Below are 20941 nucleotides of genomic sequence, written 5' to 3'. Positions count from 1 at the left end.
ATGATCTTATGAAAATGTAATCAGATTATACATTTTCATTTCATCAACAGTCTTTAGTCTTTTTGATTTGATATTTAAAAAATGACAACCAACATGTGGCAACAATACAACAATAGCTTGACTGCATTTGATTCAAGCAGGCCTGCTGGGACTGTATGTTTACCTTTATGCTGACCTTGTTCTGAACTCATCACTCTCTGTTAACAGGCAAACAGATGGCCAGTAACTGATTGCAGCAGCATGAAACAAACACAACACTGCTCAGTGGTCAGTGTTCTCAGGTCCGATGGCTCTGTCAAACCCACTGCTACCACACAGGCATTGCACATGTAGTCCTCCTCCTTACAACCACCTTGAGAAGGAACCATCACAAAAACCACACATAGCACCTCGGGGCAGCATTTTTCGTTGCTTTTTAGAACATATGACTCACCCTGACATATGACAAACAAATTTCTGCCTTGCTCTCGGATGCGTGCGTGGGCTGGTGGAGGTGTGAGGAGAGATCTGGTTGAATGGTTGGCTTGATCTTGATGCAGCCAGACTATAGAGCTGTGTATCCCTGCCACTTATATTTAGCACACTGGGGAATCCAAAGATTCTCACAGGGTCTCTCAGAACAGAACTCCTGGAGAAGTGCCAGGAATGGCAGTGATTGTTGTTAATTGGATCAAGCTGTCTGATAGCTTTTTATCCACCCACTCACACAGATATACTGTGGGAGGAGAGGGCAGAGGTACAGTGCTGTGTTACACTGAACCCCTGGGGGCAGTGTTGTACTGGCTTTATTTCAGCCTGTAGTGCAGAGCTGGAAGAGGAGCAGCATGCGATCTCAGCACAGTGAAACCTGTAGGAGCCCTCTATGCTGAATGTTGGAATAACAATGCTGTCTTTTTCTAATGATGCCCTGATACTCCTGATGGCCTGCTCCAGCACCAACCTCTTGTCAACTTAAGGACTGAGGTTCTGTACTTGTAGCATGGGTGTTGATTGTTGGGTGATGTCTATGCTCTATCTGTGTGCTTTATTCCCTCCTGTGTTTCCTGCCTTGTTGATTGCCTCCTCATTGTGTTCACCTGTATCTTGGTACCCTTTTGTATTTAAGTCTTGTACTCCCCTTTGTCTGTGTCAGTCTTTGTTGTCACCCTGTCTCGTTCCGGTGATATTCCTGTTCAGCCACCCTATGCTCCTGAATTGTGTGTGTTTCTAAGGTTTCCAGTGTACCTCTGAGGTCTTTGATCTGGTTGGTTGTGGTTGTGTTTTATATCTCCTTTTCTTCGTACTTTGTTCATTTTATGGCTCTCGTGGCTTTGGAGTTTTGGATCTCTGGCTTTAAGTTAATAAAGCTCGCCTTTTGTTGTTCTCCCTGTGTCCTGGTTGTCTGCATTTGGGTCCAATTAGAACTCAACACAAAACAAATTGAAAATCCTGCTTAAAGTACTGTCTTAGGGAACTGTTGGAGTTACGTTCTTTATACTTTGTGGGCAAAAAAATTAAATTTGTGTAACCACATTTAGCTGTCTACATTTCTACACAAATGAAAGCTTTCCTTTGACTCCTGATGCATAATTTGTATCTTTTCTAACACAATTGAACTAAAACTCTGTTAGTAGGAACTCTATAATACTAATTATATATGATATGATATATTGCTGGATTGTGCTTAAAGTTGCATCAGAAAACGAAAAGTAGAGATTACATTCCAATACATGTTATTAGCAATATAACCCACAGGCACTCAAGGAATACAATACAAAGCCTTATGCCTGTGTTTAGGGCTGAAAAAACAGCCATTAAATCTAACATTGTACTGTAAACTATCACAGAAAGCTCAGGGAGGAAAGTCATGCTTTTCATCCAATCCTTCACCACCTCTGAAAAATAGATGCTGGGAAAATGAGGCTGGATAATTGACAGCAGGTTGGTGAGCCAGGAAAAGGGTGAGAAAAAAGGAAACGGAAGCTATGGCAAATTTCCCAGACTTAAGATCTCTGTGTATATAGTTTCTAATTCAAGGTCAATTATTCTTCTTAGGGAAACAACAGGTTGATTTACCCACACGCCTCACTGCTGTTGTGTAAGAGGCCAAGGAAGGAGAAGACAAAGCAGAGTGAAGAGGTGATGAATATGTTAACTGGAGACGACGTGGGGTGGAGGAGCCAGGGCTTAGAGGCAGTAAAATCCTCACATTAACCGATTGCTATGGATTTTCCCAAGCTTTAGAAAGAGGATCTGCTCCAGATTTTGTTAAACCGATCCAAAGGAGCTGATGTCTAGGCCAACATGTCTGTCCAAGGTAATAGTAGTATGTCTATGTGAGTGATCGTGTGGGTTGCTGTGTGTGTGTATGTGTGCCCGTTTGAGTGGGCAGAAAGGCAGGCAATAGCAGCCACAGCCACTTGACGTTCAAAGAGAGGAGATCAAAGGACAGCCAGTTACTCCGGTCTCCTTCCTCAGGATTAAAAAGATCATCAATAATAATGGGATGGAGCGGCGCAGTGGGCAAACTGGAGAGGAGCATGAGTGGAAGCTGATAGGCCCCCACCCACCTCTGTGTGTGTGAGATATTTAGGCTGTATGCTGTGGGGGTAAGAGGGAGCAGAAACCATAAGTGTGAGTTGTTTGTCTGAAACCAGTGCTGGAACCAGCCTTCAGAAACATCATGCAATATTCACCACAATGTCTGCACTTCGCACTTTGGGCTTCCAGCTGATTTCCTGTGAAATGTATCAACATTTGTGTGTGTGTGTTGTATGGTTCTCCAAAACAAAAATAAACAAAACTGTAAAAACAGTTTTGTTTACTTGGCAGGAGATCACATGTTACATGTGCATATTGTTATTGTAAGCCACTTCCCTATAATGCTGCACTATGAGGAGAAAAACACACCTTCATTACATGTATGCTAAGTAAGAAAGAAGGTAAAGATGGAGATTATATTACCTCCTATCACCATGCTTTTTAAGATCCAACTACAGAACATTGTCTTTGACTACTACCTCAGATTCTAACAGCTCTATGGATTTGGTTTTAATCCCAAAACAAAACCAAGACGTGTCTCGCTTCTTTGGATTCATTCAGAGTATGTGAATTTATGCCAATAAAACAATAACAGAATTATTTTCACTGAATAATTTTCAATTTTTAAATAAGTCTTGTTACCTCTCCCCGGTGTCCCTCACTTAACTGCACAACATATCAATGAACAACATTTTGTAAAAGCTTTGCTTAGTTCTTTCACAATGCTCTTATCCCCTTTCAGAATTCCATTCTAACTATACGTGTTACAGTACAGATAATTATAAAAACAATTAGATTAATCTTTAATCCTTCCAAAAGGCAGCTCTTCAGGTTAAAAGGGAGCACTTATTAAGATTCAGGGGTGTTAATTAAAAAGTCCAAGACGACCTGCAACCTCTGTGCTTTACTCACACTGTGAGACAAAAACGGCAATTATGGTAGCTTCCCCATGACAACACACTGAAAGAACATGTGCTAAGAATGTAGAGAGTGAGGCAGGCCAAATGTAGTCTCACTGAGAGCTTTTCCTATTCTCCCCCTCTTCCTGTCCTCCTCAATCACAGCCTTCCCCCAGGAGAGAAAAAAAGAGACGTAGCTAATTAATTACATTGACTGACGACTCAGTGGTGAAGATCTAAGGAGGTGATGAATTGTGCGGTAGTGGAACTATGACAGTAATCTGCGGCAATCCCCTATACCTTCAGTACCAACCGCGGAGAACTGCTCTCCACATCACCTTGTAATATATCACTTGAACCAGATGTCTCACTCATTTGAGCCTCAGTTGCAGCTGATTTTACGACACAATAAGCTCAGGCGGCTAATAAAGGTCAAGCGTCTCAATAGCCAACTCAGCCACTGGATTGCCCTCATCTACAAGCAGAAGCTTCTTTAGAGACTCTTCTCTAAACCTTTGCAACATCTATCCATCATGTGAGAAACTCAGCTGTGAAAAATAAAATGTTCAGCTACCTGCCCGCAGCTATAAAGCTACAGCTGCTGACGTCTGTGCAACATACAACACACATCTGCACAGACGCCTCTGCAAGTCACCTTTTACCTGACATATTTTTGAAGGTGTTATGTTACAGATCAGGGGAAATATCTGCAAGGTGTGTGAGAGACAGTGGACAGCTGCAGAGTGAAAGAGAGAGAAGAGAGGAGGCTTCCTGTATGTTGTGCAGCAGCAATAACACTTCCCCTGATAGATGGGCTTCATTATCTCTTCTTTCCTCTAGGGACGGAGCTGTGAACATCTCTGTCTTCATCTTAACAGTCTCCTTTAATTGATCAATAACTACCACTACAACAGCACAATCAACTGAACCCTCCATTGCCTTTAATTGCATTGGTAATGTTGGCCATCCTTTGGTATATAATGATAAAAATACTGGGGTGCAACCTCATATTTTGTCTAATTTAGCTAAATAGGAAACTAGTCTTGAAAGTTAATAAATTTCAAACTGAATTAAATAAATGTTTTCTCACAGTCAGTGGTAAGCCCTCTGAATTCATTGAACTAGTTTTGCCATTCTTCTAATTTGCAGTAAATGTGTTTAATTAGCTGACTGTAAGCCTTGTCAGGCAGGTTTGGAGAAATGCTGCTTCTTAATTGGCATAATTAAAAAAAAAAAAAAAAAAAAAAAGAATGGAAGCAAAAGCTAGTGTGTGTCAGGCAGGGGTGACTCAACGTGCTCAGTGTAAGGGAATGACGTTTGGATTTTGCAGTCAGAAACATAGAAGCACCCAGTGCTGGGTGCCAGCACCACTCAGCATCAATACTTCATGCAGTAATGCTGGAAAGCTAGGCGCTCCAGACCATGAGGCACACAAGAGGGCTAAAATAAGACCCAGCAGTCACTGAGCTTTACAGCTCAAATAAGCTCTTGTGTGGGGAAAAAACTGTTCTGGATTCATCTTATTGTATCTGAGGAGGAAAGTGGGTCAGATGGATAATAACATAGAGAGTTGGGGTCTGTATTTGCCAAGTGAGAGTAGACCACAGTGGGCCAACCAAGTCTTTTATATAACAAGTTCAAGACTAGTGTTCAACAGAAGAGAATTACAAATGATTTGATGGCTGTCAATCTTTGTCCTGCCTTATTTTCTACTGTTGATACACAATTCATAAACACAGCACATCCATAAAGGATGCTTTCTATGCAGCCATATTAATTTATAATGAGCTATGGATTATGTATGTTCATGCACAGTCATGAGCACATGAGTCTGCATGTGTTAAGTGCATGTTCCCACCAACCTGTACTGCTTTGGATGGTTCTGACGGTGGTGGCAGTGCGCGGGGGTGAGCTTGTCCTCCTGCTGCCCGCTGTAACGCCTCCCTCTTCCTCGTCCTGCGAGCAGCCTTTCTCTATGGCACGCACGTAGCTGTGGCTCCGCATGCGGAAGCAGCCGGGCATGGGCAAGTCCAGGGCGTCCACTGCCTGTGACTCCATCTCACTGAACACTGACTCACACACTGCCTCGATCTGCCCATTCACCTCCACCTCGCTCACCTACAGGGGAGGGGGAAACGCACAAACATCCAGACGAAAATACACGCAGGGAAGTGCACACGAAAGAATGAAAATAAAACATAAAAATGCACAGGAGCACACCAACATGGTGCTGGAGAATGGACAATATATTACAGGGACACATCTCTTAGTGCTACAAGATTACAGTGTTTCTGCATAACCCGTGGACTAAAGCTTCACTTGGCATGAGTATTATGTACACACACAATTAAAATGCAACAGAAGACAATGTTTTCATTATGTATTTATAATATTGTTTATAGTGTCATCACATAGGGACCAAATCCACTAGTGAAGCATCACAAATCGTAGAAAATTCACGTTAGTTCAAATAGGTCAAATTTATACCTCAACACTGTCTTGTGAAGCTTTAAGCCACTTGGCATACACTTAAAAAAGCAACACATTCGAGAAAAAAATAATAGAGTGTCCAAAGGGTGCAGAGGGGGAGGAATCACTGTAGGATAGAACTTCAAAAAGCCATATAACAGAGTGAAAAACTACAAGTGCTGTTATTAAAGGTGAGAACAGGAAGTGTCAAAGCTGAGACTACCGGGAGTTGAGATGTGTCTCGAGGAAATTTAGCTACACCTACGTCAAAGCTAGTGCAGTTTTGTTTGCAAAACACGACTAAAAACAAAACTTAGGAAACATGTGAGATGGATGTGTCTAACAGAGTGGGTTATGTGAAGACAGCTAATACAAAGCTCCACTCCATTCCTTGAAGAGTTTCCCAAGATGCTCCCACAGGGACACAAGCACAGGAATGAGATGTAACTTTGGTTTCGGGTGTTGTGAGTAAAGTTAGTCAGACAAGTGTGAGTGCTTACTGTAGAGCTTGGAATCAGAAAGGTTTGTGGACCTCGACTTAATCCTCTGATGTTAAGCCTTCTTTGTGTGTCAGTTTGCACTCTATGCAAATATATACTATACATGAGAGTGAATGAGTGAGATAGAGGACCTAAGCAGCAGCTATTATTTTTCTACTTGTTGACGCCAGGTCCAATGTGATATTCTTCCCTATTCTTGCTCCATGCCAGAATTTGCAGGGATGTCTCTGGGGTCGTTCTTTCAGGTAGAGCAGCAAAGTGTAGCCCCTGGGCTTTGGATGGGAGTACATATCCCCATTACCCCAGGCAAAAAGGTAAGCTAAGCTCCCCTGTCACTCCAAATAACGCAGAGTACAAAGCAAATCCAAAATAACTGATGTCTTATTCATGACATTGCGCAGGAGGACTTCCTTGCCAATTCCTCAATATTTTTTCTGTAACTATCACATCAAGGAAAGTGCCTGTAATCACTTGAAACCTACTCCATTTTCAATTACTCTTTAAAATCATATGGCTGCTAATTTCTGCTTTTCGTTCATTAAAGCTGATGCCAGATTGAGAAAAACATTTTTAGCTCGTCATTGTGACATTTTCACAAAATATACTGAGGCAAAAACAGCATACTACAGTAAAACAAGATGATTGGGAGGCGGTGTTCTGCAAACCCTGTGGTTTAATTAGCCAATCTGAACGTGTCTGTATTATGTGAGCTCCAGAAAGCAACACGTATACACTAATTAGGAGGCTGGGGGTTTTCATACTGTTCATATTTTGCCGGATGGTGACCTGATTGTTAATTCATGCCTCAGAAAGGATACAGATAGGATTTCTTCCCACCGTATGACCTTATTGGACATAGAGCTGGAAGTACAGCCGATGCTAAGAGGCTCAGACCCCAGAGTGCCACTAACCTGGCTGATGGTGCTCATAGCTCTCATGTAGCTCTCGTTTCGGGAGCGGAATTTAGGCGAGGCCAGCAGCCCTGCCGGGTCCAAGCTGTCCAAACTCCTATTGATGGAAACCTCACTCACCGCCCGCAGATAGCTGTGACTCCGGATCTGCAGCTTGGGTGAGTGCTCTGTGGAAATCCTGCCGCAAGGGAGAAAAGAGGAGGAAAAACAGGAGCATGTTAAAAACAAGGGAAAATGGATGCAGAAACGAAGAGGGGAAAACAATGAAGTGATGAACATAAAGTGAGAGGAAGTATTTGCAAAACACTTGGCAGTGGGTGAGAACTCAAAGATACAGATCAATCCACAATTGCTTCAGGAGACACCCTTATCTAATCAACAAGCTAGTACTATTGAGAAGCACTTGGTAGTCTGTCCTTGAAGCACCTTGTAAGCACTTTCTAAAACACTTAGTGGTGAGAAAAGGGAAGTGTGCATCTGTAATTCAAAGACTTTCACCATAAAATAGATACAACAGAAGCACAAAAAAGACCTACAGATTGGCACAATGACACACAGAAACTCACATCCTGTCTCCAAGGAAGATTAATAGGTGTCTCATTAGCTCTCACCTGCGTCCAATCTCATAGCTCAGCATGCTTTACACCTATGTGCAGGTGTGTGTTTGTGTGAAGTGTGCGTTTAGGTTACACAGTATTCGGATGCAAGCTAAACAATTCATTAATCAGGGGAAATAAAAACCTAAAAAGCTGACTTGCCTTCCTCTTGATGAACATTGTGGCCTACTAAACCAACTTACAGAGAACAAAGTGAAGTCAGAGACGCACAGATCATATTCTTAAATCAGCTGAGAGAAGCCTTTTTTACATTCATTTACTTATATAAGCACATTAAGACAGACACATTCTGTACATATACACAACTCTTGCGCTCTGCCTCCAGGTCATGTCTGCTTTAATTATGCATTTCCTCCTTAAAATAGAGCGTGGTTACCACAGCAAAGCAAACTAGATTACTCATTCTTGGATGGAAGTTTAGAAGGGAGAGTTGAAGTGGAAGGACAGATAAAGAGAGGGACAGGAATAAGTACATTGAATGGGCAGTTATTAGTTTTAAACCATGTCTCTATGTAGCCCCACAGTCCTTCTGGCTGTTTAGTATTCGGCAAAAAAACTATACAACGCTTCAGCATAAAAGCTTTTAATAGTAACTCGTGTTGACAGTTTGTTTTATCAACACAGCTCATTCTTTTTTAATTCAACGTTTTCTATCAAGGTGTTGCAACAGTAGCTTGATGCTTTTGATGTATATTTAAAGTATTCCTGTCAGTCTTTAGGCAATAGAGACGTCAATGATGTGGTGAGAAGTAAAGCTTTATTATTTGACATATTCAATATTTATGCAGGTTGTTACAGAGTGCATTATTGTTTCATGGTTGCCAGAATCCCAAATATTAGGATGGGAGGCTGAGCCTTTAGCTATCCGGCAGCTCCTTAGTGGGATGCTTTCAATTTGGGTTCGGGTGGCAGATACCACCTCCACCTTTAAGATGCAGCCTTAAACATTTCTGTTTAACAAAGTCTATAGGTATTCTAAGTCTTGTAGGTATGGCCAAAGCCCTAGCTGGAGCAGGCTTTATCTTTAACTAGCAGCTATGTTGCTACAAGTCTATGCTGCTCTGGGACCCGAACATTATCTACTGAGCTGGTCTTTGCAGAAATGCAATATGCAAAAAGCCAGTTCAACTAGCCAAAAAGCATTTCAATATATATAGGAAAACTACCTTGTGATGAATAGAGAAAAGGGCCACTGATGAGATGATCACTGGCCTCCTTGAATTTTGATGGGTCTAATGGCAAGATGCACCATTTAATCCAAAAAAGGCAAAATGTATATTCCAGAGTTGAGAGATTAGTTTGGATCAGCCATCTGCAGAGTGTGCACAGTGGTATCAATTCAAGGAAGGGTCTATATGATTATTTCTATCCTCATCTCATCATGATTTCCCCATGGCACTGATTATAGAACCAATGACGTCTATTGTGGCAACCTGAATGGTTGACCCAGGCTGTAATCAGCCCACCTAAGGATGGTGAGGTCAGTGTGTCCCTGGGTATCCCTCTGTAACAAGTGACATTAATGAACACATGTTCCTCTGCCACTGCCTTACTGAGAGGTCTGGTGATTGCAGATCTCTTCTCATCAGTCTTTCTCTGAGTCGTCTCACATCTTAAGCTGCGTCATCTCTTATCAGCCATTTTCTCCAGCTTCCACACATGAGAGGCTTTCTCTGTCCAACACCCCTAACATTTTTTACCTTCTTCTCTTTCTCCTCTTCTTGGTCACTGTCTAAATAAAGGATGTCGCAGCAACATGACTGGCTGGACAAATGGAGGGGAAGCAAAGGCTTTTAGGAACTATCCAAGTTCTGTTTGCACCATGTGTTATAATACATAAATAGATAAAAGATTTCCTCAACTTCTCAGGAGCAACTTAACACTACTCAAGGACACTACGGTCACATAATGGGCTGTGAAACATATGGAACAACAAAGCTGATTATTTAATCATTGTGGAATGTAACAGATTTGTGCCAGCTCCCAAAAGCACAGTGTGAAAACAAGATGTCAGCTGCTCCCGCCTCACCCTCTATCTCCAATGTGCAGCTCTGCAGTTTGGTTTGTTCCACTGGGTTCCATCAGATGATGATGGCATTCCCTGGGCCAGATTTAAGTCATTAGTGGGCCCCAATCTGCGCCACGTGCACTTACGTAAGCGTGTGTGTGATTGTGTGTGTGTTTGTTTGTGCAACCAGTAACAATGACTGAGCACCCACTAGTATTCCTCTCATCTCTGTTTATTACACAGCTAATCAGTCACAGCTCCTGCTGCAACATAAGACCTCAGTTCTCAATTCTTTCACTGCTTTAGTGCAATATGATGCCAAATAGTTCCTTTTGAAATTATTGGAGAGGCATCAGGATTCAGCGGCATCAATTATGTCTGTAAAGATAACTTTTTATTCTACAAAGTAACAAGAAACCAGTGATACAGTAGAGTCAGTGGAGTAAGAAACATGGGCTGCCATATAATCAGACAGGTTGTAAACAAGCCAACAGATTACCTACACCCCTTTATTTGGGTGGAGAAAATGAAAGGGGCTGCATCAAAACTGTGGGTAGATTTCCGAAACTATTACTTTTTTTGCGGCTAGTAGGAAGGTGGACCAGAATGATTGGCTGTCAACTGTGACTGTTGTTTACAAATTAAAAAAAGGATGACACAATGTGCAACAAAAATTTAGAATTAGTTGATTATGGTCTCCATGCCTCCATGCTTCCTTCTGATTCAGAATTTTTGGATTTTATTTTCTTTTACCAAGAGACAAGGCCACTGAGGTTCTTGTGTTACATATGTGAAGTGGCTCAGAAATTTTCTCTATGGACTATTACTGCTCAATACTTTATGAGCTCCTGCTGTGAAAAAATAAGTCGCTGAGCAGAGAATGCCTTATATAACAAGAAACAACCTTTAAATAATAAAACTGAGCTTTTAACCACTGTTTCAAAAGAGAGAGAGAGAATATTTGAGAATGTCCTCAACCCACAATGCATTTCTGGAGAACAAGGCAATAATTTTTGAAGAGATATCAGAACATGAACTGGCATCATGTATTTTATATTAAGGCACAGTCTGTTCAAAGTGTGTGCGATTGTAGAGATGCAGCGACCAGCTATGAGGATAGAAGAGTGTGTCTGAGTTACAGAGCAGGTAATTAAGCTGAGACCAATAAGAACCAGAATTTACACATAGCCCAGACTTCTGCCAGTATTTTGTGTGAGTAACACTGACCACCTCCACCTCAATCTATTTGACATTTTTTCTTTGTCTGTTTCTCTCTTTTGCAGGCTTCCAGCCACTAGAACACACTCAACAGCATGTGCTTGAACAAAATATTGTTAAAAAATGTTGTTGTACATAGCAAACAGGTAGACATGAAGATGCTAGTAGGTTACCTATGTAGTGTGTTTACTATCAGCATAGTTCATAAGGCACTCGTGCTAGCTAAAAGAGAGTGGAGGGTCCTCCTATCCATAATTTATCAATAATAACTGATAACTCTCTTGTAATGCAGCCATCTTGGTTGATTCTCAACAGTGCTCCACTGAAGAGTCATCATATTAAAACTGGCCTGTACAAAATACATGGTTTTGACTGGCTTGAGAAAGTATAAAATTATTGTTTTGGAATTCTTCTAGATTAACTATAATGTGCTTATCAGATTGAAAATAATGGGTCGTCATTAGCACACACTCACTTGAGCGTGGTCATCTCTGTGAGGGATGGCTGCGTGGCCTTCAGGTAGCTGGCTCGCCGTGCCTGAACCTTGGGCGAGGGTTTTGGGCTGCAGTCCGAGTCACCACTGTCTTCTTCTGCCATGGCCTTGATGTAGCTGCCACTGCGCATTCGTCGACATGGAATCTCGTCATCCTTCCCCAGTGGAGAGAAACCACTCCAATCATCCTGAGGCACCTGTAGAGATGAGATAAGATTAGGTAAAGATCACCATCTTCACCAAGCTCCTGCGCTTATACATGAATACAAGTGGATATTAAAGGACTGCTACACTGGCCTGATATCTATAGTGCACTTCATACCTTAAGATTCAGTAGTGACAGTATCAATAAAGTTTCTACCTGTTCTACCCTATGATCATACCATAAGTTTGTCAGAGTCCTGGGATGCATGCTGCATATCAAATGGAGGGATTTAATTGTTTTGACAAAATGTTGCGATGCCTTGGCCTCTGTCTACTGCCCTGACTTTTCACACACACTGATGAAGGTAAAAAAAGGAGATTCAGCTATCTGTAAAGCCCTAAAAGAGAGAGAGTCAAAAACAGCAGACATAGAAAGAGAGAGAGGGAAAACAAAGAGGGGTTTTGTTCAGCAGAACCACTGCAGTCCCAACGTGAGTGGCTGTTAGGTCACCAGCTCTGAGGTGAAAGAAATGAGATACAGAGCGAGAAAAAAAGTGCACGAGAATCATTCAACAGACTGGAGCGTATCTAGGAAACCAACCTGACCTTGGTGTCAGGGACAACTACAGACTGTGTTAACATCCTGGGAAACACTGCCTGCGATGACGTTAGAGGAGTAAAATATTGTTACGGAGAAAAGAACCATACGAAAATGAAATGAAGTCATGGCCTTTTTAATCAGCCTCACATTAGAAAGTAACATGTGAGTATTGTATGAAAGTATGAGGCCCTAAATTAGGTTACCAAGGGGGTGTGATCAAAATCATTGATTAAGTAACATCAGTTGAATGTCTCCTTGTTTTAAGAATGTCTACTGACTGACTTGTCAGGCTGCTCTTCTTGAAAGCTAGCTTTCCTTTCCATCATGCTTCCTAGAGAAAGAGCAGTGGCTCTTTTAGGCAGGAAAAATTGTTGCCATACTGCAGTGACAACATCCGTTCTTGATCTGCTCGCTCCATTTTCCAGGATGTTAAAATGCATGGCCATACACAACTTTCTCTGTCTTTTATGCTCCCCTATTCTCCCTTTCTGCCTGTTCCTTTCACTGTTCATGCTCTCCTCTGTTGCCCTTATTTGCTCTCTTCACTACAGTGCACAAACACACACACACACAAAAACACTCAGGCTTGTATTTGCAGCTCACCCTTATGTGAGGAAACGCATGTAATCTGAAACACTTTTATCTTTTCCAAAACAGAAAAAAACATTATTGGGTGGGTTGATGTGTCTTTGTGTGTGAGTGTGTGTGACCACTAAGCGTAGCAACTGGAGCAGTGTTCTTTCCATTCTTTGTCTGCCTACCTCTGGCTGTCTCTGATCTAATAGTGTCACTATACACTCTCACAAGAACAACCCTGAGAGCTAGTTTCATGTGACAATATTCCATTTATGTTCTTAAAAATTTATAAATTGCTTCTTTGGATCTTTTTTCCACTGCTTGTGAACAATAAAAATGCTGTAAAGTAACTGCTGTAACTTTTGTGACTTTTGAAATATTTACCAAAGCAGAAGAACCACACTGGCAAAAACTCCACACTATCACTTATAAACACTTCAATTCACATTGGCGCAAAGGAGCAGCTGATATGATGATTTTGCAAACAATGATGGGATAGGGGCATGGCCACTGTGTTCTTGATCAATCTTTCTCACTTGCACAGACACACAAACAAATTTAGATAAACATGCAGGAATCATGGGGGAGCAGCTGGCACCGGATGATGTATGAAGCATGACATGCTGGGGCTGTTGTAACAGTCCTACCTGTAGAAAGTGACAAGTGCGTCCCTGCTCGGCTTTCACTAGAGCTTTATCTAGGTTGACTGAAGCCTTCTGGTAGACCTCTCTTGCTCTGCTCACCGTCAGAGTAGAGGACCACGAACTCTTCTTCAGCTGAACCTGCCCATCGAGCGGCACCAGTTGCAGTGCTCCGCTGCTGCCTGCGGAACATGTTGAGCATTTTACATCGTTGTTGCTTCGAGATGTCTTGAGAGACTGGGCGCTAATGGTGTTGTAGGACTCCATGAAGTACTGCGATTGGGATTTATCCGGGTGACGTCCCATTGTCATGACTCCAGAGGGCATGCCTCCACTGCTACCCCCGCGGTGGTGATGATAGAGGCACACCTCTCGGTCCAGCGTGTCATCTGAGCTCCAGTAGCCTGAGATGGCAGTGCGCATCTTAGGCTCTGACTTGGAGCGGTCTTTACTCTTACTGCGCTTGCTGTGCTTTAAGGTGCCAGAGGATGAGGGGGGATCATCAGGACTGGATTTGCTTCCATTCATCCTTCCGCTCCCTCCTCCACCACCAGACCCAGAGGGGCCCTCCAGTGAGTGGGACTTAGTGAAAAGCTTCTGGACAGAGTGAACAAGATGGCGAATTCTACCAGGACTGTCACTACGTTGGTGCTCCACTGCGGTGCGTTTGTATTGCAGCGTGTGGTAGCCTTCACGCCGCAACGGTGCCTGGTTCTCAAACTGCTCTAGCAGGTTAGACGGGATTCGGTTGTTGTTTCCTCCACTTCCCTTCCCTGTTGGTCCAACGTAAGGCACCACAGCACCACACTCCTCCTTCAGCTCATGGTGGGAGCTATAATGTCTGCGAGGGAAGGTGCAGCTGGCCAAATCAGGATAGGCACTGCACTCAGACTGGAAAGAGTTCCGCTGGGGGTAGCAGGGGTGGTCAGCAGGATGACCCTCCCCAGGGTTGAGGAAGTAGGACCGATGATCTGAGTGTCCCAGGGTCATAGAGTCATAAGAGGGGTCGCAGGTCATCGTGTGGTGATGACTGCGGCTGCTGGACAGGCCTTTCATTGTCATCATGCCCCAGTCAACGTGCACATCCAACTGCTGCCGCAGGAAGTCTGCACAGGCCCCAAAACTAGCTCTACAATACACAGAAGCACGAAGAAAAAAGGACAAACAAGAAGAGGGAGACAGAAAAGAGAATTAAAAATATCTTGTATTTGCATACACACAAAGCACAATTTAACGTGTTCGTCTACTTTAATTTGAAGAAGAGGTTTTTTGGCACTCCATGACAGATGAGAAAACTTGCTGATGTTGACAGGACCTATTTGTCTCTTTCAGCCTTTTATTTTTGTCCTTCAAAAATTCCAAAACAACATCTCTAAATATAGCAGCCACTTGGCATGTTGTCCCTGACACCAAGATCTGTCCTAAAGCTTCCTCTTCCATTTCTATGTTTTGGTAGATTTCAATGAAAAAGTGACAGAGGATCAAGGAAATAGAGAAACCAAAGATGAGGTATCAAGAAGAGTTCAAATCTATTTCCAGCTCAAGTTTGTGCTATATTTGTTCAAGGGTATTGTAAAACGAACTCAGAGCCATCTGAGAGAAGCATCCTCAAATGATTTCACCACAATTGGTCAATATTTTCTGAATTCTCCATTCTTTCGCAAAACAATACAGCTACAGCTCAGACAGTACTAAAAAAGCGCACTTATTTTTGCTTTACAGTATACCTGCTCAGTGTGCTCGCATGCACATCCCCCACCCACAAACACAACAAATGATCCTACACTCTCCCTCTATACCTGTAGTTCTTCTAGGGGCAAACTAATTGGCCAGTAAAACCCAGCTGACAGCTTCTGGGTTGGTCCAGGCGACTGCAATAAATGACCTTTCCCTTACATGGCGACATAAAAACAATGACATCCATCAGCACCCTTAAACTGCCTTCCTTACCCATGTGGGGCTGTGGTTGGCTAGTTGCTGAACCCACACTGTTTCCAATGGACTGGAGTTGAAGCTAACGAGACAATAATAAGAGCCCACGCACCCCAATGTAGCACCGTGACAGCAGTGTGGCCAGGCCTCAGCAGGCAATTCATTACTGCGATTTATAATGCACTACCAAAGGCTGCAGTGGTAAATAAAAAAAGGGAGACAGAGCAGCACAATGAAATACCATGTCAAGTTTTTACATAACCACAGGACACAGTGTAGGGCACATGTAACATGTATTTATATGCATGAATACTGAGTGAGCCCAATTTATTAGTTTGTTTGACTGTAAACTGTGCACTGATTAATTGAAAAACGGGGGAAATTATTCATGCAATTCCCGTCTGCACTAAACTAGAGGATTATATCACTCTGGGAGAAAATTAAGCTGATATATTAGTCTTTTATTGTGAGAGTGAAAATGGAAAATACTATATGGAGGGGTCAGTCCCCACCCCCAATTGCTGTTCTCAAGAGTGAACTCACACAAAGCACACACAAGACATGCACAGTGTCCGCTTCTTGCAGAGCACTTAAAAAAAGTGGGCTGTGTCTAACTAAAGGTATTCATTGCAGTTGACAGAGATCCCTTCTGTTGGCCGCTGAAGCACAGAATGTGACCTAAATAAAAGCCCCTCGCGGTGATCCACAGCAGTGTGTTTGTGGCACGGCTGACTGCAGCGCTGCACTAAAGCTGAAAAGCTGAAGTTGGGTCATGCTGGCTATCTGCCTGCTAGCAACACATACACACACACACACACGTACACACTGACACAAAAACACATAGTGTACCTGACAAGCTGCATAACCATGCTGAATTTTGATGTTGCTAGCTTGTAAAGCACAGTTTATCAACAACAAAGTGAGAATGGGCTGGTTCTACCATGTCTGTCAGGTATGGTCTACAGTGACATGTGGTCATAGACAGCTGTGGTTATGCATTATTTTAAATGTCCATCGTAGCAGACTGACCCAGTTGTGTCTTCACCTGTCTGGTCAGGCTAAAGGCGAAATAGCACATCAGGAGCTGCACTGAAGATACCGAGGTAAAGTTTTGGGTTGGCATGCCGGCAACTGATTAGCTGTTGCTACAAGTTCATGCATGGCACAATATACAATTTACCCAATGATTGTAGGGGACTTAACTTTCTTTCTGAAAAAGTTGACAAAGCAGACATCTCAGAGTCAGGTGACATGTTTTTTTTTTTTTTAAATATAGGGGTAAGTAGTTAGCTGCAGAGTCTTGCACGACAATATGAAAAAAATGTGATATTTAAAAGGAACATTTCACACATTTTCAATAGATGCCACGATTGTAAAACATTTTGCCATGATTATTGTGTTTGTTTATAGTGTATATATCCATTGAAAGCTTCACACACCTGTTGTCTCTAGGTATAGATGCTCTGCATGCTGCTTTGTTTGGGTATTGATTCTCTGCTAAGAATGGGTGCTCAAAATGACTTGTTCCACAAAAGAAAAGAAACAAGCAAACAAATAAAAACCAACAAGAAAACTCAAACAACTTGCACCTTGTACTTTGTGTGAACTAGCTCTAAAAACCTCTTCATCACTTTTAAAGTGACTGTATGCTGAACAGCAAGGTGTGCAAACAAAATGCTGTAGATAAAACAAGGCAGGCTGTGAATGTTAATGTACATTAACACCTGCATTGCATCAGAATGGCAGAATGAATTGGATTCTACCTCTCTTTCGTGTCAGAGGAGATAACAAGAAAATAGATTTTTTCCTTTCCCTCATCTACTTAGCAACCTTGGATGCAGCTTTACCGTGGTTAAATCTACTCTTAACTCTCTTTACATCACCTTGAGCTTCGAGTCTCAAGCAAATAAAGGTGCTTTTGTAAATTCAAAGTACATTGACTCGATGCAAACCATCTTGGTAGAAAGTGGTGAAATCAATATAGCTTAGCGTGAGAAGATGGCTTCAGCTTCTGATGCTGACAAAATAAAAGGCTGCTGTATGCATTGTAGTCTATCCATCTTTTCAAAAGGAGCTTGAGGCGTCAGAGCTTCTATAGAGGCCAGAGGGTTTTCTCTTGAGCGTGGCAGTGTTTTCACCAAGACATCCCCAATTAACCCTCCACAGGGATCAAATCAGTTTAGTGAATGTGGCTCTTGGATGTGAGTTTCTTTGTTTGTGCAACAGAACCAGCACCCTACCTCCATTTATTGAAGTTATAGTATTTTCTAGTGATGTTTTGCTTTGGATCCTGAAAATGTATGGAGTTACAGCGTGATATTACCATAAAAAATAAAGATATGAGATATGAGACATGGTTGCATGTGACACAAGGAGAAGAAGAATGGTAGTCGACCTACACCTACTACAATCAACATTTATAATGTTTGGGTTCTACAAAAGGCAGGTCTTTTGGCAAGTCAACTATTACAATTATCGATTGGGTAACTGCACAACTTGCTGCGTTTGATTTTAACAATGTTACAGTGTCAAAGTTTACGCAGTATGCAGTCCACGGTGTACAACATTCAGGTGTACAAACAGACGTATCCATCAGTACTCACATGGCCTGTGAAGCCAGGTATGAAGCAGCTTTGGTTTGATTTTCTCAGCTTTTTAAGCTGCTGCATCACAGCTACAGTTTAGCTGCAGAACAGAGTCTGCGATGCATTTAAAGATGACATTTAAAAAGCTTGACAGTACAGAGGCTTTCCAAAGACAATGTCTGGCTTCACATAAACAATCCACAGATCTAGCTAGGGAGAAGTTTCAGACAAAAACTAATTAAGCAAAAGTAAGCTCTATGTATCTCCCCCTCTAATTCTAGCAAAATAAAAAAAACAAGTAATTTGGATGAACTGACCCTTTAAATACAAAGTGCAAAAAGAAAATTGAGCATGCTCTAGAATAAACCAGATAATTAGCATTGTGCCTTCCTGAGCGGAACAATCAATGTAATGGAAAATAAAATGCTCCTTAAAAATATTTAACAACACAAAATGTCCAATCTTGCTGTAGACACCATATTCAACAAAACTCACCAATATTTATGTATGTGGAACACACACAGGAGAGCTGCAGCTGGCAGTGAGAAGCAGTAACAGAGTGACAGAGAGGATATTCTTATTGTGAATGTGTGAACAGCGCTTTTTAAAAAAGAACCCCCAGAGAATCATGCTGGAGACACTTTTAAAGACAGCCAGGGGCCAAAAAGCCGTTGAGAAAAAAAAAGGTAATTTTTTTTGTTGTTGCTTTCGGATTATGTAGAAGTGGCTTTTAGGAATGTCAAGAGGGGACGGGCACCACTAACTTTAATGTCTTGCTGTTAAAATGAGTCTTAAATGATAGATGACAAGCTCTGCTGACAGTGCTCGTCGAATGAACCAACATTTTGGAGAAAAACTGCAAATGATTGCTTCTGGTTACAGTGATGCATTTCCTAAAATGTATGAATGTCTGCATAATATAAAGCATATATGGGAAACTGATAGAAGTAAAATGTTTTCTCATTTCATGGGTGGGGGGACGTTTTCACTTTCCAACAGAGACAGGTTTACAAAAAGAAAAATGTACAACACGGAAAATAAACAGGGAGTGTACCTTCACTCTATCAATAAATGACCCTAATGCATCATGTAATTTGTATGCAGGGTTTAGGCAACTTATCAGAGTACACAAAATAACCTGTCAAACTTATATTTAATGCTTTAATGCATTCTTGATTAGAACAAAATAGACTGTTACGGTATCTCATTGATGCATCTTCACCCGATGCCCTAATAAGCTGTATTGGCCACATTATCAAACCACATACCTCGCTGGATGGATTAATGTTTCTGGTTTCCGCAAGACAGCTCCTTTGTCATGCCAAAACTAATTAGGCTGACTGTCAGGGTTCTCCCTGACGAATGGAGTGACTGTGTTGAGTTATAGCTTGGGACACGGCAAACACATTCCTGAGACAAATTCTTCCAGTGATGAGGTGTATTTGATCAAGGTAAACAAATTAACAAAGGCATTAAGTCTAGAGAAAGCTCAGTGTTGTTTGTCTCTGTCGTGGCTGTCACAGAAGCTTCTGCCGCTTGTTTAAAAAAAAAAAAAGTTTCAAAAGCATGGACAGAGTTGCAGCCATGGTTTCAACCAACTAAAGGTCATTTTAATCCTATGTGAGTGACTGTGCAGTCTGGGAGTGCATTTCTTTGTCATTCTGAGTTCTGAAATGCTTATTTGTCTTTCATTTTATCCTTTTTATTTAAATGGGAGACCGCAGACAAACTGTTTAACTGGATTTTTTATGCACTGTTTCAGCGGAACTTGAAAACGACATCTCCATGATGGAATCATGAAGACATTTCATGCGTAAAATAGAAATAAAAAAAGATTAAAATAAAGATTAGAAAAAATCTCTTTTTTTCAAAAGAATAACTGTACTCTATGAAGAATAGCTTGATCTTTAAAAGTAAGATTGAACTGATGGATTCTGACACTCAGCTTTGACTCTATAACAAAAGGCCATGACTCCACTGAGATTGCTATTGTATGGCTTAAGGTTGAATCCATCATTGGTGGGAATCAAGGACAAAGATGGCAGCTGCTTTCTGTTCTTTTCATTGCAAAGTATGCATTTATAGTTTGAGTGCATGCTAAATTCAATAAAGAAGAGGCTAGCAACCCCCCCTGTGTCATCAGTACATAACTTTATATACCTACAGCAGGTAGTCATGCATTAAATATACCAGGTAAACAACAGTAGTGACTGAAATGAACAGTGTTTACATAGGTAGTGCCCTCTTGTGGTGCCATAAAAATAGCCAAGAAAATGGCAGAGAAGCTTATTGCAGAATTAAGTATTATAAAGAAGTATTCAAGTCATGTAATGATATAACACTGCATCAGTACTGATGTGTTTGAATTTAGAACATACATTATATAAGCATATGATCATAATTTATCCTATTATTTATAGGATATTAGAATACTGAAAGTTTAAAACTTTAAATTCTGTGATTGAGGATTTTCTAAGTTTAGGTTAATTTCAATTATGATAAGCAACAGTGATACACATGAGGGATAACTGATTGCAGATGTTAGAGGATAATATTACGATATTCATAAAAGGTCACATTTAGCCTTTCTGAATAATCTACCTTTACAAACCTTGATATGAGTAGAAAGCATGTGAAATTACTATTTTCTTTCTGCCCCCTCTCTAATCTTTTTAAATAAAGTTCAATAAAGCTATCCATAAAAAGCAGCCAAGGAAATTGGACAAGAGAGGACAGCATCACCATGGAAACAAATGGATTTTCTGGAGGAAAACAATGTGTTTTCACTCCAGCTAATGAGAACTCATATGTACCATCTGCTTTGGTA

General features: G+C 41.5%; 1 protein-coding gene across 1 annotated transcript in view; it reads right to left on the bottom strand.

Moving 5' to 3' along the window:
* dlgap1b (discs, large (Drosophila) homolog-associated protein 1b) overlaps nt 1-20941 on the bottom strand; it is a 48043-nt gene that overhangs the window by 21852 nt on the left and 5250 nt on the right. Inside the window, exons 2-5 of the mRNA XM_028432893.1 lie at nt 13604-14726; nt 11618-11832; nt 7300-7477; nt 5282-5537 (exon numbers count right to left, since the gene is read on the bottom strand). Coding sequence (XP_028288694.1) covers nt 5282-5537; nt 7300-7477; nt 11618-11832; nt 13604-14662 — 1708 coding nt within the window. The 5' untranslated portion in view covers nt 14663-14726. The remainder of the gene's footprint in view (nt 1-5281; nt 5538-7299; nt 7478-11617; nt 11833-13603; nt 14727-20941) is intronic.

Source organism: Parambassis ranga, chromosome 20 (genome assembly GCF_900634625.1).
Source record: "Parambassis ranga chromosome 20, fParRan2.1, whole genome shotgun sequence".
In the NCBI taxonomy this organism is placed as follows: Eukaryota; Metazoa; Chordata; class Actinopteri; family Ambassidae; genus Parambassis; species Parambassis ranga.
This window is presented reverse-complemented; position numbering and strand designations above follow the sequence as displayed.